This window comes from Leuresthes tenuis, unplaced genomic scaffold, assembly GCF_036924035.1.
Source record: "Leuresthes tenuis unplaced genomic scaffold, fLeuTen1.0.hap1 SCAF_3, whole genome shotgun sequence".
NCBI lineage: Eukaryota > Metazoa > Chordata > Actinopteri > Atheriniformes > Atherinopsidae > Leuresthes > Leuresthes tenuis.
This window is the reverse complement of record NW_027325357.1, coordinates 12,397,435-12,415,553: the sequence shown is the minus strand read 5'-3', so window position 1 is coordinate 12,415,553 and position 18,119 is coordinate 12,397,435. Positions and strand designations below refer to the sequence as shown.

Below are 18,119 nucleotides of genomic sequence, written 5' to 3'. Positions count from 1 at the left end.
TAAAAAGGAACCTTTTCACAGTTGTTAATTTTTCATTTTCAGAGTAACTGTGCTTTTTGGCAACTGAATGTCTTGTGGTTGAATAAAACCAGTGTAATATTTCATATGCCGTATGCTTTTTTTTTCAAACTATGAAATGAGACATGAATTCATTCACATCGGTATTATAACACTTCCTCCAGAAGATTAAATGGTTTAACTTCCATCATGTTTGCCGACCTGGAAAGGACAAAGGCATTGTTGCAGTTTACAGCTTAAATCCCAGTCAGTCTTAGTTTTCACCAGTAGCAGGTGTTCGCTCTCGTTAAAAGCCAGTGATCATGTCAGAGGTCTAATCCGCAAGCTTGAAACTTCAGAATAATTTTCTGGATCTTCCTGTTGGGGCAGACAGGACTTTCCCTGAAGTTTATCACTAATAAACTAATAGTTTTAACTTCACAGTCTAAGTGACGCCTTCTTTATTGTAATTCAAAGCATTCTCTTCTACTTGTTGACTTGCTGTTTGTTAATAATGCTACTTCATTTGACTCCTAAGAAAGTCCCACTGATTTCAGCAAAACACTATCAACACACTCGTATCTTTTAAGTGGATACAGTACAGGTGATAAAATCAGATGAATATAAAGTTTGTCTCTTTTCCTGTGGCATATGATAACAAAAGTGAAGAGAAGAGGTTGAAAAAATGAAATGGGAGATATATACCCCACATTATTTCATGACATTATTCATCAACCAAACAAATGAGCTCCTTGTTTTTGAGATAGTGAATAATATACTTGACTAAAATGATTATTACATAATTCACAGATAAAGACCAATGTAAATCTGAGAAATGTTAAAAGAACTTAATGGCTCATTTTGAGACTGATTGGGTGTTGCTTTGTCGCCACCTTGTGGTTTCTTCTTGTGTCACACTTTTTTTCTACCTTCATTATGATTGGTTGAAAATGCCATCGTCCCTTTAGTGGCCAATGGCACAAGCTTAAATTGATTTTCCCGGAGTCTGTTTTGCATGCATGATGCTCCTCCCTTTATGTCCCGACCACTCCTCCTCCGTCTCAACACACGCACGCGCTCGGACACACGCCCCAACCCCCTGTGATGCCAGCCGCCCACTCCACAGTTTGGACCGGACTACGTTTCTCGAGGCGGTATCATCTGAAAACTTGCCAATATATTATGGAGCAGTCGAGGTGTTGACGGAGAGGCGATGATGCGTGCAAAAGGTGATTAAATTTGCAGCCTCGCATATTTTGCACTTGCACCGCCATTCATTCGGCTCGCAGTTAGCTGGCGCTAAATCTCGTCTCTGTTAAATCGGTGCACTGCTATATTGTCTTTCCTTGTTTTTTTTGTTTTCCTCCTCGCAAATAATCCGCCGGATCCCAGTCTGTGCCCGCGGCGGTGAGAACTATGAGCGGCGGTAAACGAGCAGAGGAACACACAGAGAAAAATCTGGCACAGCATAATCCATCTGGATTTCAGGGGGGAAGATGAGTACCATGATGGCTCCGTTAAAAGCAGCGTTATTCCTGTTTGCACATTGGGGTGAGTTCATCCACGTCTCTGTTGTATCTGCTCGCTCTGCACTCAACCATCTGCCACATGGATATTTTCAATCACACTACTTGTAGACTGTCATTTGCACCAGGTAACCTTTGTTTTAATGGTTCAGTCTACCATCTTTTTGGCGAGATGAATTATTGACACATCCTTTGTCACAGCCGTGAGGGATCAGTCACTTCTATTACCTGCTATTCAAGAGCAGCAGTTTCAGGATAGTCCACTCTCAAAGTCAGGATGTAGGCTACAGGTGTCTTTTTCCGGTGGCATCCAGGAAGCCCTGAGTCACACACTGATGGTTTGACTTTCATAGTGTGTTGGTTTCATATCCTGAAGGTTTCTGGATTTATTCACGTCTGAGCTCACCAAACTCTTATTTTTTCGTATCTGTTCATTAGAAAAAAATCTATCCCATAGGGCAGCAAATCGGGCACAAATTTTGTAATAAGAATTTTGCTTAAATAGCATATTGTGAAATAATCAGGCAGGTGTTTAAAAGAACAATTTCTTTAAGGTTACAAACAGGATCCTGTTAAGCCACAGTAAGTCAAGGCAACGAAGGTCGTTTTCCAGCAGGTTATTTTTTTGAGATTTCCAACCAGAAACTCTCAAAAGCATAGTTTGGTCTCCCGAGTTTGGAAAGAGACAATTCGTCGGGCTAACATGTTTAATCTCCCTGCTCGCATAATGGCATCAATCATATCTAATAGCTATACAAACAAGCTTCCTTTGGGACAGAACTGGATCAGTCAGAGATCCAGCACACATCTGTGTGTGTTCTCCATAAGAAAAATGACGGCTCCCTGTTGCACACTGTCTAATCCAGGCAGTGATGAGCATTGTGATGTGTCCCCCATCCCTATCAGACCGAGTCCAACGTTAATTAGGACTTGATCCGCTTAAGCCTCCCACTGGTCTGCTTTGTCATTATCTACGTGCATGTTGTGAACGGGCTGTGGCTCTGCCTGTGAGAAAGCTCCAGTTGTTTCAGAGCTGCCCTATACTCATGCACAAAGTGTGAAAACACACCCGTCTTGTTTCTCCGGTTGTTCCGGTTGTTGTAAGTCTTAGGAACGAAAGGATTAGTCTGTGGTGGTCAGGTTGAGGCTGTTTGTTTTCTCCTGACGTCAGGATCTCATTTGCATTTCGTTATGATGACAGAGAAGATTATTCTGTAAATATGGAGCAAGTTCAAACAGCAGTTCAGCCATTTTACTCCACGCTGGCTGGTAAAGTGAATGACCGTAATGCTTATAATGTTGTCATAAGGATGACGTCATTTGTAAAAGTTATTGGGTTTTCTTTTCTTTTCTGTACTTTGCTTTTATTTAAGCTCTCTTCTGACTAAATATAGTTTTAGCTTTGGGTTAATTGTTGTTAGTTTCAGGACCTAAAAACTAAAAAATGGTGATAAATGCTCTCTAAATCGAAATCTTTCACCTGAAGATGAGCTCCAAGTTTTTTTTTTTTAGTTCAGACTCCACAGAAAGTACAGCAAATGGAAGAGAACAGTCATTGCGTGAGAAGTTTCAGTGTCTGTCGCTCTAAGAGATTTTCAGTATTTTAACAGAGCAGGTCGATGTGAGTCAGAAGCGTTTCAGAGAAGCTTTTAGAGCTGGTGTGGTCTTTAAGGCCAGACAATGAGGCCCAGTGGAATACAATCAGGCTGGAACCTGGAGGCTAGCTGCTCTTGACCCCGAGGTACACACTGAATAGTTTGGATCATTACCAGAGAGCTGAGAACATGTCATTTCGCCCGACTTTCATTAAGCTGTAAAGTGGCGTGGATTGAGTTAATTTCAGTTTGGCATGAGAAAAGCCCATCACTCTCTCTCAGGGTGATTTGAAGTTCAAAGATATCAGATTAACCTTGTTCCACTATACATGTGGTGGCTTCAGTCTTTTGTTGCTTTTGCATTAGAAATGGTGTTTATATTCCTCAACAGCGACGTCTTTTTACATTATCTTGACAGTATTACACAGAAGTCGCAGCGAACTGTTTTATAGGAAGCTGATACCGAGAGGATAACTGATAAGATTTGAATGCAAAAAGAAGTAACTGCTCTGTTCTGCAGAGCACCCTGTCTGTGTCACCGTATTTGGGCGAGAGACGGGGAGTTGTTCTATTAAAAGGAAATAAAGCCATCGGGTCATTTTCCATGCAGTGTAAACATGGTTTTAATTGTTTCTCATGCTGAAAGTAAACCATGTATGCTTCAGCTAAACACTGTCGGGCATTAACAGCCACATGTGGACATGTAACCTTGGACTTTAGAAACTCATTGTATATGTTTTTTATTATTATATTCTATTTCTATTTCTATTATTTTCAACTTTTTTAGACAAAACATTTTGCCATTGTGTTAATTACAGCGTATTTTCCATAACAATGTGGTAAATAAAGCACTTTCCATCTCCTGTTCTGTTTAAACTTACCCCTAGTCTGACTAATAGAATTCGACAATGAGCTCACTTACTTTAGATGATTGTATTTCATTTTATAAACATGTAATTGTATTCTGGGGAATCTGGCACAGAGCCTCAGCCACAGTGTATCTTCTCCACAGCTATTTGCCATATGGATTCCCTGTTAGTCTGTCATCCGCTCAGGATATTGATCAGTGAGTCCATGTATGCTGAGAGGCACAACCATGACCCACAGAAGCTGACATTGTTGCCTTTTCCAGACTTTCACATTCTCGCTGTCTCTGTGTATTTTCCCTGCAGCGTTTCAGTGTGCTGTGTGCCGCGACGTGACTCTTCCCGATGACCCCCTCTTCCGTGTTGCCGGCTTCCCTCTCTCCCTTCCATGTAGTGTGTCGGGATACGAAGGTCCTCGTACTCAGGAGTTTGAGTGGTTCCTATATAGAGACAATTCTGGTGGAAGGCAAATAGGAGTGGTGTCCACCAGGGACAAAGGCTTCCCTTACGCCCCGTTCCAGGCCCGAGTGAGGAACGGGGAGGTGAGGGTGGAGAGGGACTCAGGGGACAAGGTCCGACTGATGATCCAGAGGCTACGGGCTGAAGACCAAGGGAAATATGAGTGCTACACACCCAGCACGGACAGTACCTACCAGGGCAACTACAGCGCCTCAGTCATTGTCAAAGGTTAGACTATAAACTGAAAAATGTTCTTGATTTATATTTATAAAGACTGTTCGTATTATACTCAACATACTTGTCATTTACAGCAAATCCCCAACAATCTGTATTTATGGCTCCTGCTGAAGTGGTGTTTATTTAAGAAAAGGACTCAAATATATAGTTTAACTTTACTTAACATGGGTAAATACTGCTTTTTGTCAAGATTTTTTTACATATTTACTTGGTGCACTAGCAACCTTTTGCAAGAGCAAGGTATTTGGTCAACAGTTAAACTCTGGGAAGAATGTTTGAGATTATTTGATTTTAGTCTTTTTATCTTATCACTGGAATTTATTTAAACAATAGAAAAATAGAGATTTGTCAAGTTGGATAACATTCACTTATAGCACATTTCAAAGCAACAGAAGTTGACCAAAAGTACTTTCAATTTGGGCTTTGAAATCAGAAATAAGGACGCAGTTGAAATGGTCTTAATGACATGAAAATGATGAGAAATTAGAGGAACACTGATCAAATCGGTCAATAAAATAACACGAAAATACATCAATTCAATCCATTTTTTTTATGTAGCACCAAATCACAACAAACACACAACAAACAAAAGTCTCATTCCCTTGATTTAATTACAATTAATGATTCAAATCTACTCAAATCATTTCACACGGCTAGCTAGTGTAAGTGTAATTAACATGTCGTTATAAATGCTCATCACTGTTGCTTTTTCCTCCACCACCTACCTGTAGCTAACCACATGCTGTTGGCGGAACACACTCTTGATTAAATGTTTATTTTCCCCTCAATCGGAGCTAACTTACCAGTAGCTTCTGTACAGCCAGCTGCCTCCACTTTAACAGCACATTACCTGTTTGCTAACACAGGTGAGCAGCTGCTGCCAGGAAAGCTGTTGGACTAATGTGCTTATTTATATGCCTGCACATATGAAATGTAAAGCTTTATATAAGACCTCAAGATATGTAATTTGAAGGATCAAAAATGAGTTCCTAGTGGAGAGGGATATTCAAAGAAAAAAGTAGAGTGGATGAATGAGGTATTTGAATGAATTAGATGTTTTCTATGTGGTCGTCAGGCTTGGCCATTGAATCCCTGTTGCTTTTTGGTGTTTCATGTATATGAATGTATGCACAATATAACAAAATACTGACAGACATTTAAAAACCATGCCCGGATCTTGTTGCAGCTCGGTGACAATTATAGTTCAGCTGTGAGGTATAAAGCTGCACTCGAGCTCTGTCATGGTGACTACAGAATGCGACTGTCTTATCAGCAGTCATGTGTTACGTCAGCCAGGACTGCAAACATCGGATGTCTCAGTGAGCAATCGTAAATTGTGTTTGACTCGGTGCACGGCAGCATTTCTTATCCTGAGATGTTTTTTTAATTCTTGTCATATGCAGTTTATGCTCCGCTTTCCTTTGTCTTTCTCTCTTTGAACTTGTTACACTTACAGAGATCCATCAGCTCAAGCTATGCGAAATATTTAGGCAATTTTACACCATCCATTTGGTTACCAGTTCTGTTTCTGTCAATCACTGCTCGGTTTATGCTTGTAGAATGCTGGGTGTTAGTTTTGCCGTGAGCATTTTCAGTAACCTTTTTAATCTTCTCCTTTTTTGGCAAGGACAGTGCTCAAATCCTGGTGAAAGCTTTGGAGCCACTCTCAGCAGCCTTATTTCATGCTGCGCTTTAGTGCTCAAAAACATTGAAACACATAAACAGCACACAGGCAGTTGAAATTGAATTTGTCACATTATTATTTTTTTCTTCCTGTCTGGCTCCAGTAGCTGCACGATGTTTTATAACAGTCTGTGTCTCTTTGTATACCCGCAGTGATTCCAGACACACTCCAGATCAGTTATACTCGCTCCCTCACCGGCCAGCCCGTGCCAGAGGGAGCTGAATTAACACTGACTTGTTCAGCCAGCATCCAATCGGAGCAGCTCACCCACCTGTCTATCACATTTGGGAAGCGTGATGGTGCAGAGGGTTTGGGGAGCGGCGCCGGAGGGGAAGTTAGCAACATTAAAGAGATCATCGCCATTGATAATCTTCTGGGGGTCGTCCCCGGGCTATTCTACAAAAAGCGCTACGATGACGGAGAAATTACGCTGGAGAAAAGAAACGGAGAGGCCGGGCAAGGTGTGTATGTGATGAAAATGAGAGCGGTGCGGCCCGATGACAGTGGCTCGTACTTCTGCGAGGCGTCGCAGTGGATTCTGGACCCTGATCGATCGTGGCAGAAGATTGCTCAGAGGACGCTGGATATTGGCAACTTGACTGTTCAGCAATTAGGTCAGTGTAACTGAGAGCCTGTAACAGTATTTTTATTGACATTTTGCTGAAACTACAGTAACATGCAGCAGAGGACAAAGGTCACAACAAGCACATTGCACAACAGCTGATTCTTTTCTGCCATGAACATATATCGGACCTTAAAGATAAAAGCACTTCTCTTAGTGTTGGAAAGAGCTTCATATAAAGGGATATTTGGGGTAAGAAATGGGGTGAGAAATATACAAAAAACTTTGAATAATGATAAACATGTCAGACATTTTAAAAGGGAAGTTTCAGGAGGGAATTTGAAGGTACAGAGACTTCCTGTGCCTGAGTTTAATGTGCAGAGAAATCCATAAAAGTAGAGACTTTAACAAAGATATAAAAAAGCCTGCCCTTGGTCACAAACTGCAACGTGGGAATATTCAGCAGGGATCAGGAAGAGGGAGAGTATTAAATGACAGAACAAATGTTAATTAAAGCCAAACAGTTTTGATTTAAAGTCTCTCTCTGTTTTTGCCAAAAAAGGGGTGTGAGTTCTCCTGGACTTGTGCACAGGACTCCATCCAGGGTTTTACGCTCTGGATGTTTGCTTTACTCAGAGCTTAAGGGAATGGATTTGCTCACTGACTGATTTATTTGCAAAATGCTTTGATGGATGGTTGGTTGAATAATAGCATAAACATTTGTATTCAAGTTGCAGACCAGCCCGCTGATATCTGGGATATAGTAAGAGCTGTAAGTGTGACCTCCTGACAAAGTTCCCTGCTGGCTGTATAGATTGACCCCCGACAGTAAGAGACGTAACTAAGCATTGTTTCTTTTTAATAAATTAATTTGTCAGTTACCTTTTCATAGGACTTGAGGTGACTTCATAAAATGTCCTGTTGTCTTTGATAACATTAAAAGACTTAAAAAACTCAATACTTTTACCCCTGGAAATTGGCCAATTTAAGATTTATCTGTGCAGGACTGCAGTGGTGAGACCACCTGAATGTCAAGCTAGATATGCAGCGCTGTTGTTGCTTATCCAGCTGGATTTAATAAGTCAGAAGCTGGCTGGCTGTGGCCTTGATGTATTGTGGATCTAACGGGTTATATAATCTTTTCTCCTATCCTGGCCTCTTGTAGCCTGCAACGAGGAAAGCTGTCTTTCTGTCAGACTGATTTGTCCTTTCTTTTTTCAAGTTGTACTGTGCTTAAACAGTCCTTCGATAAATATCCTTCATCTTAAATATCTTTATTCGACAGGATTAAGAAGTGAACTAACTGCATACATATGTAATATGTTTGCTGTGGATATGCTTCCTTTAAAAGAAGAGTCAAAGTGCTACAGTACAGCAGAGTTAAAGGTTTTTAGGTAATTTTCTTTCTTATCTATTGCAGCTGAACTTGAAGCATAAAAACTCATCCGTGCAGCCATTGTTATTCTTTTTCTGACAAGCACTATGGAGTTGTGCATTCTTTTGCCTTCTTTTGTCATAATGATACAATGGTCTCCTTTTGTATGCATGAATAATGTGTCTATTATCAAGAGACATCTGTGTTGTGGTTAAATGAGGCTTTGCTCACACAATGGATAAGTGTTCACATCTTATTGTTATACCAGGCTCTTAGTAAAGAAGTTTATTTCCACGCGAGCTCAGAGAGAAAAGGTGGATTTATGCATTCTTTTGTAAGTTCATGACCCTTGAATTTCATTCTTGTTGAGTGTGGCAGATTGAGAACACTGTCGATGTGGTTGTGATGTCTCTGAGATCGGTTTCTGTTTCTATGATCATCTGGAGCGGACAGAGATGGACAGACGATGCTAGTTGGAACTGTGATTTCCAAGTCTTTGACCGACTGCCCCTTGAAACAAAGTTTTCCTGCAACTATTCTTTGCACACTGTATCTAATGCTTTTAATTACTATTTAGTAAAAAAACATGAATATTGAGGAATCAAAGTGAAAGAAAGCAGAGATTCAAGTGTGAAACTATAACATGTCTTTGATCAGTAGAAATTAGTTTTTATTCCAGCTTTGAAATATCTTTTTATCACCACACTACTCCTCAAATTCACACCGAGGATAGTTTTATATTCTGTATTGTTAGAAAATATTGTTCCATTTTGATTTGTGCCGTTCGAGTTTGTCTTGTGTGAAACATTTTTTGCTTGCTGGATTTTTGCTGTCTGCTTGAAGTGGTAATCCATTTTATCATACCCACCAGATGTGTGATGTACTTGGGAAGCCACTTTAGCGTCCCCAGAACTGCTACTTGCAGTATATCACGTCCTGTGGAAAGTTTTACGGTCACAGGTTTACTGCCCATTTGAAGGCTTCTCCCAGACAAGATTCTGGGACCTAAAGTGTCATCTTTTCCTCTGTTTAGCTGAGTCCCTGAGTGTAACATCCGCACCCAGAGGCGAGGTGACCCTCCAGGTTGGTTCCCCCCTCATCCTGACCTGTGAGGTGTTGGGGCTGCCGTCTGAAGTAAACTCAGGCCTGCTGGTTCAGTGGATGAAAAGGGGGTCTGCAAGCGGTGATGGTGCTGGAGCCGGAGGAGTTGAGGTACTATCATTCTCACTCTGCACTGATTATGTAAGTTTAATGTGGATTATTATCTGAAGCTCTGTTTGTTTTCTTCTACATAGTAGGATGTTGAGGCAGATGTTAGGATTAATTTATTGAATAACCAAAAAAATTGATAAAAATAGATATTTGCTAGTAACTGAGATTTAGAGGTGATGATGGGTAAGTTTTATAAAATTCCTCTGTCACGTCTTTCACTTTACAGTCTAACTGAGTGACACACTTTACTTTCTGTTAAGGTTGAGGTGGCTCGGATTAGCCCTGACGGTATTGTGAGCTGGGGGGACGACCTCAGCAGAGCCAGTGGCGGTTCTTTGGAGAAGGTGGCAGAGGGAAAATACTCTCTGAAACTCTTCTCAGCCCGGCCCTCTGACTCAGGAGTGTATCGGTGTGTGGTGAGTGTGTATGCTGGCAGGAGGAACCCTGGTCTCTCTACGCCTGCGACTCTCAGCCAGAGATCAGAGGGAGTCACTGTTAACCTCAAGACCAAAGGTGAGCCTCATGTACTTGGTGAAATAAAAGCCTCAACAGTGTTATCTGTGTGGGACTGTGGGGATTTTTAAAAAATAATTTTGCTTCCTGATTTCAAGATATGAAAATGTTAGTTACTTCTACATGCATTATACATTCTGACTCGGCATTAGTCAGAATGTTAAAGCAGTGGATTTCTCATTTTGCAGTTTGGGCCCCTCGGTTTTTGTGTCTTTATGTTTTGTATCCCTTCTGTGAGGAACTAAGACGAAAGGCAGCGATAGGCCCAGCTGACGCAATGAAAACCACCCACTGATAGGTTACCATGAGTATTCATGCTCTTCAGAAGATTCATTCTCCTGATCCCCTTCTCTTGTATTGCCACCAGTCTGTCAAGTTTAGCCACTGATCATGTTGAATTTCTCATTCTGTCTGGTCGGATCGGCATCAAGTTTGGTGCACACATCCATGTCCCATCAGTGCACTTTGTATTCTACTTTCCCCTTCGAGCTAACAACAAATTTAAGACTGCGCCTATTTAGAGCAATTACAGTACCTAATTAAATTTGCCCACTATATCTTTTAAATGAGTCACCTCGGGCAGTGATAAACTGCTCTCAGCACTCTTGCCATGCTTGCAACGTCTCTTCAGTCCTGTTGTGAGTCCTGTTCTGTTCTGAGGCGCTTCATTTTCTCTCACTCGATCTCCTCTACTTAGTAAAAAAAGGCAATGCTTCAACTTTAATTTGGCATAGAAGATGTTTATCCTTGTATCATTTTGACTTCTCTTCGTACAAGGACTTTGAGCAGTGCCCAAGGAGGGCCAGGAGTGCTGCTATTGAGCAGTGTAACGCTTACTCAGGATGACTATGTTGAAGTGTTTTAGCCTATTTAGCGAAAGTTAACAATTCTAACATGCTAAACTAAGACTGTGATAATGCCAGCATTATAGTTTAAGTATTCTACTCAAAGAACATCTGTGCTGGCATATTTATGACATTTGTAGACCCTTAATCGTGTTCTTTCCACTTTTATTATATTGAATCTACTGGAGCTGCAGGATCATAGATGGGCTGCCAAAAACTTTTATATAATCCTCTTCATTTGATCAAAAAAGTTACATTAGTGGAACTTGGGTTAATTCTGATGACCATGATTGCTGAAACTTTTTGAAATATTTGTTTAGCCACAATAATAATCATACAATACAGTTTTGTCCTTGAGTTGTCACATATGTTCAGTTTGTCCTTTCTAAACACTTCTATCGATGTTCCACTTTCTTCCACAGACGTTTTGGTTTCAGCTGTGGCTCAGCTCCCTCGTGGCCCTCTGCTCAAACGGGGCAACACCATCACGCTAATCTGCAATGCCACTGTGACAACCACAGGTCCTGCCCAGGCTCAGGTGCATTGGCTGAGATGGCCAATCCCTGAACCCATTCTCAAGAGGGAATCAGATGATGCACCACCCGACCCTCCTGTTGTATACATGCCCACACTTATAGCAACTCTAATGTACAATGGTGTTGCAAATATCTACATCAACGGTAGTGAGATAAGCGTCGACCGGCTCTCAGCTGTCAGCTATAGACTGAGGGTCCACATGGCAGCCCCGGAGGACCAGGGCATGTACGCGTGTCATGCTGAGGCATGGGGGCAGGACCCACATGGGGGCTGGTACAACACTGGGGCCAAAGCAGAGTCAAATGCAGTGACTGTTTACCTTTATGCCAGAGGTAAGTCCCTCCTATTAGTTTTGCTCTTTAATAATTATAATTATGGCCCTGGTCCATGGAAAGGATTTCAAAACTGTAGGACTATACCTTTATTTCTCACTTTCCATTAGTTCTAACCACTGTATAGTGGCTCATGGGCAGCTCGACTGCAGAATTTGCGAGTTGTGGGTGCAAGAGATGCTCACAAGATTAATTATAGCGTCTAGGTATCAAACTGGTGGATCGAAGCGAGGGTCAAACTTGGCAACCTTTGCTTCCAAATCGGAGGACAGGCAGTGTAAATTTCAAGCATTTATTCTTGGCCCACCCGTGATCCTTTCCCAACCCTGCAAAAGAGCTTGAGTGCTCTGTGTTTACACTTAACATTTGCACTCAGTCTCACTTGTTACTGACCCAAACTTAATATTTCTGCACAACATCAATTTAAATCAGCAGGATGAGTAGTCGTCCTTCAGAGCTGTGTATAAGTTAATGTGCTCAGTGTTGATCCATATTTTAAGGAAAAAGCATTATTTAAAATGTATTTCAAATGGAGCTTGCGTGGTGATGGATGGGGGTGTTCCAGCTGGAAGATATTATACATGATCCTTTCTGCGTGTAATTCGATACTTCTGAAGGTGGTTTGAATGATCATCACAGCATTTTGGGGGAATTTGTATAGATAAATATTCAGCCAGAGAGTTAATATCCATAGTGTTTGATGATATGAAATATAAACATGCCTGCACTGTGCACATGAGCACCTCGAGTTTGTCACAAAGTTGGTTGTTTGAAAGTTTTTTTCTGTTTGACAGAACGTCTTGTAGTCCTAGTTTATAACTACAGTAAATGAGCTGCTGTAGCACCTGACTTAATCAACAGAGCGCACTGTGCGTTGACTGTTGTCTGTGTTCATCTCAACCAACCAAGATGGTTTCTTTACTAAATTCTTTGGCATTTAATCATTTGAAATGAGATTATTGAAAGGTGGATAGTAGTTTTATATAATAGAAATAGCTGCGGTTACAAGTTTACATATGCCCACAAACATATTTATGTTTGTCATTTCACCGGTACATTTATCTGAATTGATTTACACCATTCAAGCCTCAGTTCAGTAAGAAAGCCTTTGTTGGATGCATGAAGGGTTCATTTTTTGTTCCAGTAAAACAGGTACAGAAGTTCAAAGTAAGTGCAGGTTTTTCATCTTATGTTGTCAGAGGTGTTAGAAGAAGAGGCCTTCTTGAAAGAGATCTTCAAAACAAAGAATTCTTGAACGTAGTGAAATCAGACCCATTTAAATGATTTCCTTTTTCTTTTCTGCTTTAGGGAGGGGCTTTTGGAGTATCCAGTCGTGTCTACTTTTTACATTCAAATTTTTTTAGATAAACATAGGTTGAGCTTAACAGTTACGAGATCCTACAAACATATTTCTAGTAATTGTCAAGTCAAAAGTAAATCTTTGTCTCATTGGCTATCAAACTGTCTTAAATAAATCTTTGTTTGTCCGTGTGGTCAGCTGCTGCATTTAGTGATGCTTGACTGAGACAGTTTTCAAGAAGCGGCTTCTCCTTTGGACAGCGGTCCCTCAGTCCATGGTGATGTAGAAAGTCCTGTCAGTGGTTTCTTTGGTTTTACTGACCATCGGAACCCATTTTCTTTCAGCTGAGGCTACAGCCTCTTCAAGGCCATAGACTGCATAAAAAGAGCTGATGTTGCCAACTGGTCTTAGCCACGAAGCCCACAATGAATCTCCTTAAAGTCCAGTGATGGATCCACGAGGCTTCTGTTCAAAAACCATTATACCCCCCCACCCCCAAACCATTATCCTGTCATTAACCGTATTTACTCCATTTGACCAACATACTGTTGGTCATTTTTATTCAAATTTGACATTGACCCTGAACTAGAGTTGGTTAAAATGCTTTTCAGTTGCTCTGCCATTTTAATGTGAAATTCAGCTTATGTCATGGCATTGTTTTCTTTCTTTTTTTCTCCTTTTCAGTTGCTGATCTTCTCCTTATCCCTCTTGTGGTTGGCGTTTCATCCGCCTTGTTTGTCGGCATCTTCATCATCGCCACGGTAACCTGTTGCTTCATGAAGCGCCTGGCAAGGCAACGTGCTCAAAAATAAGCATGGATGCTTATTTTTGTAACCAGCTGTCTGGCAACCGATTTTTTTTATTTTATTTTTTTCCCACAAAGTGACACGAAGAGGTGATGATGCACAGATTAGAATGAAAGAAATGGCAGACAAAATGACTTTAGGACAAAATTAAGCAAGAAATGGCATGTTGTATGTTAATTTTCTGTGTTCTGACCTACATGTTTCACGTCAATGCCAAACGAAAAGCTGTTTTGTATTCTCTTGTATTTTCATTTCCGAACCTTCTCTGGACACAACATTGTTCAGTGATGCGTAATGCACCAATAGACATAGAGCTGTAGACTCGTGATGCCACCACCAAACCTTTCCTCTTGACTCTGCAAGTTTACAAAACGTTTTTGGTACCCGTTTCTTTGTTATTTCAAACACCATTTTTAGTAATTCTGTTGTTTCAGATTATTATTGCATTTCAACTCTAAAAGGGTCAAAATACATTGACTAACTTGGTCAAAATGGAAGAGAGTTCTTTTTTTATCCCTTGTCCTGTCCAGCATTATGGCAGCAGAATTGTAATCCGAGTACCGTTTTATGCCAAACTTTGCCAAGGGAAGCTTTATGAATGTAAAGCTCCCCTTGTTTCCCAAGTTCTGCGTATTTATCTATTTTTGTGACAATACTTTACATGTAATAGTGCCGAACCCGACAGGGAAAGAGGGAGAGCAAAGTAAAAGAAATGAGACAGAAATGGAAAGAAATGATCGGAGAAAACAGTGAAAAACAAGACAAAACCAGACAACTAGCTGCTACATCTGTACAAACCAAACCGAAAACTGTGGGGAATCCAGGCGAAGAACCATCAGGAGCACCTGCAAGTAGACAAACAGATAGGGAAAAAACAAAACAACAGCAAAAAAAGTATGTGACTGGGTGAATGAATGTGTGTGTGTGTGTATGCAAAATATATGGAACCGGTTTTACGCAAATTGTGCTCAGTTATGAGTGTATAGGGCCACCGCCCAGCCAAGCAGCCGGAGAAGACCCCAAGACCCAGGCCACCAGCAGCCCCCACGGTGCACAGAACCCGGGAAGCCCAATGCAGGGACAACCACCCATCCACCCAGAAGACCCTGCCAGTGGCCCTGCCAGGGTCCCGCCACCCAGACACGAGTCGAGTGCTGGACCCGGGAATGGAAGAGAGTTCTGCAAGCTTGCTCCAGTGAATGTCACTCGAAATGTGTTCTCTCTATACAACCACGTTCCCTCTCAGAGGGTTAATTATTACAGTGTGATTCTACTTATCAGATGTTTTCTGTGATGCTGGATGTGGAGGTCATCTTACATTCACTAATAGTGAGAGTTTCCCTCAACAAAGAATGTTTTGTGTTTTCAGAAATTGCTGACAGTGTTCCAGTTTCTTTTTCCTCAAACAGCATTTTTTTTCAAATTTGATACAAAACCCAACAATGGGTTAATGTGTGTGCATGGTTGAGGCATTGCCACTGACAGTCACATGAATGCTGATGGGAGCATTTCAGCCTCCAGAGTCCGCTGCCTGCGGTCCAGAACTGCTCTACATGTAAACAGAGCCTCTTTCTGAGTTAATAAGAAAGCCGCTGGCCTGGGACTTTCTAATTCAGACCAACTGACTACCAATTGTAATTTTAGGCGTACTTCACCCATGATGCTTAAAGCTGTGGGGATTTTTTTTTTGACTAAGAAAAAAATGCAAGAGACACCCATTGCACTGAGCTGAAATAGAGTTTAGCCTTATTGTATTGCATTGTATTTGGTCTTATTTGTAAGACTGTGCTGTAGCACCATGTCAAGCATGTGTGTTTAACATTCTGCAGCAGTCTTCTCTGCTCTTTCAAAGCACTTGGACAAAAAAAAAAATGGGACTGGGACCAAAGCCTCTTGGTATCCTTTTACTTGACTATCCTCCAGCTGAAAAGAAAAAAATGTCTTTGCTATTTTTTTCTTGTTGTCAAATGACTAAGACATGAAAGGGGTACTGTGAAAAAGAATTCCCTGTTTATTACACTGACGAGCAGGAAAACAACTGTGTTGTTTCATGCTGTTTGATAAATACTTGTCCCTGAGGTGAGGATTTCCTGAGGAGTTCAGCCATATGACTTGAAAGTTTAGTGAAGTCTCACTATCGGCGTCATTGTAGTCATCATGTGGTTCAGTCCTCTTATTTCATCTGCCAAGACTTGTTATGACTGTAGCTCCTGCTGCGAGCCCACAGAAATCTGTTGGACACATTTACTGTGTCTGCACATTTAAAATGGGTGAAATCCATCCTCCTCTTCCTGTTGAAAGTAACACTTAAGAAAGGTTTGGTTTAGCAAGCAGGCCCACATTGTGTAGTCGTGTAAAGCTACATGCATAGACTTTGTAGGTTTCTGTAGGAGTTCCTCTAAATCACCCTGTCCTCCCTAAACTTAGCTCTGTAAACTCTGATTCTAAACATTTCCAGGGAATAGGGAATAAAAATCACAGCTTTGCTCGCTTCCTCAGCGACTTTGTTCCAGATCGATTACTGAGAGCTGATCTGTTCCCACACATGCTCACCTACAACACACGTACAAAGACATGTGCACACAGCAGCAGCAACAGGACAGAGCTGGCTGGCATTTCAGATGGAAGTAAGCAAATATCTGTGTGTTCATCTCTAATCCCCAGTTTATGGCTGCAGTATCGTGCTGCCCTTCCCCCACCCTGTGTGTGGCTTACATACAATTCTTTTCAATCTCTGCTCCCTAAGAAATCCAGCCAGCTGTAAACGGTGTAGAGTATGTGCAGAGTATGAAAACTACTATCTAAGCTGTGTTTTTGTGTGAAACCCTTTTACAGAAGTGTTTTGTTCTATTTGAATTGTTTACTTATGCTTTAATACCATTGTTCCTGAATGCATCTTAACTGCCATTGAATTATACATTAGGCAGATCATCGCTCAGTTTTGTTTCTTATGGTGCTTTGGCAAACTTGCCAGTTTAAAAAAAATTATAAATAAATAAACCACTGGACTTTTAATGTCACTTTAACTTCTCTGTGCCTTTCTTAACAAAAATCTATTTTCAGAGACCATTCGGATGCCACTGTAGACATCCCAAACATTGCAGTACAACCTGTGTGGGAGGAAAATAATCCAGTCTGTCTTAACAAAATGCTCATGAGCATTTTTCCATTGTCACTTTTTCCATTGTTTAGTATGGGAAAAGCCAAACATTTCTTGTGGTTGCTACAGCTTTGAATTTGGAACCAGCAAAGAAAAGGCTTACATTTCAACTTAAATTCTGGGAAGGTTTTTGTGATGCATTTAAAAAACAGTATTAGATGATTTTTTCCAAACTAATTTCTGATAAAATGCTGCCACATTGGACTGTCAATGAGAGATTTACAATAGATTTAACTGCAATTATCTTATCCTTAAGAAACATTTTAGCGTCATTCACTTGACATTTTTTATTTGAATGACTTGTGAATTTACATGAATTTAGCTTTTTCTTATTAATCTCATCCATCTTGCTGCAGAATGCCCCTTTCCTAATACATTTTAAAAAAAGCCAATTGCTGTTCTGCAGATAAGCTTTGCATGTAGCTGGTTATATGCAGTGAAACATTTAGCAGCAGAACAGATATTTCTTGAAATCAGCGCAAATCTAATGATCTAATATAAGAAAGATTTGACCAGAGAATTGAAATACAGATGAATTACCGTGTTTTTTCTGGACTTCTTCTAAAAAAAGGAACTACTGAAACAAGGTGACATCAAGTGATATGTGGGATTTATTTAAATGCAAACTTCTATTCCATTTTTTTCCCTCTCTAATCATCAAATTTCAGTTGGATCGAAAATGTGCCGAAGGTGGAGGCTTTGAATCCTAAACGGTGAAAACAGTTTCTATTCAGAGTAATAAAATAGACCACAGCCCACTGATGTGTATAAGAATGTGTAAAAGGTATGTCAAACTTGATGGTAATAAAGAAAATGTATGAAAAATATGAATTTTATTTTCAAAAGTAGACACAAAGCTGTTTGAATTCTTCACTATAATATGTTGCATGTCTGCCTCTCTCTTCTCATATTATGCTATATCACTTTACAGAGCATTACATCACTAATGCAAACACTACCAGCGTTAATCCTCTTCTTCCTGCATGACATTGTGGACAGACACAAAGGCTTTGCGGCATGCTGATAAGACACTGCAGCCTATGGTTGGTCGGTTAACATTGCAGCTCAATCGACCAATCCCTGCCAGCTGAATGTCAACAAAATCAGGACTGA

At 40.7% G+C, this 18,119-nt stretch overlaps 1 protein-coding gene across 1 annotated transcript; it reads left to right on the top strand.

The window, feature by feature from the left end:
• The first annotated feature begins 1,068 nt into the window (after positions 1-1,068).
• On the top strand, positions 1,069-16,872 carry igsf8 (immunoglobulin superfamily, member 8). Its single transcript, XM_072381841.1, has 8 exons — positions 1,069-1,226; positions 1,390-1,548; positions 4,291-4,671; positions 6,517-6,978; positions 9,335-9,513; positions 9,774-10,026; positions 11,294-11,740; positions 13,725-16,872. Exons 2-8 carry the CDS (start codon positions 1,494-1,496, stop codon positions 13,850-13,852), a joined length of 1,905 nt encoding a protein of 634 aa, XP_072237942.1. The 5' UTR covers positions 1,069-1,226; positions 1,390-1,493; the 3' UTR covers positions 13,853-16,872.
• The last annotated feature ends 1,247 nt before the right edge of the window (positions 16,873-18,119 follow it).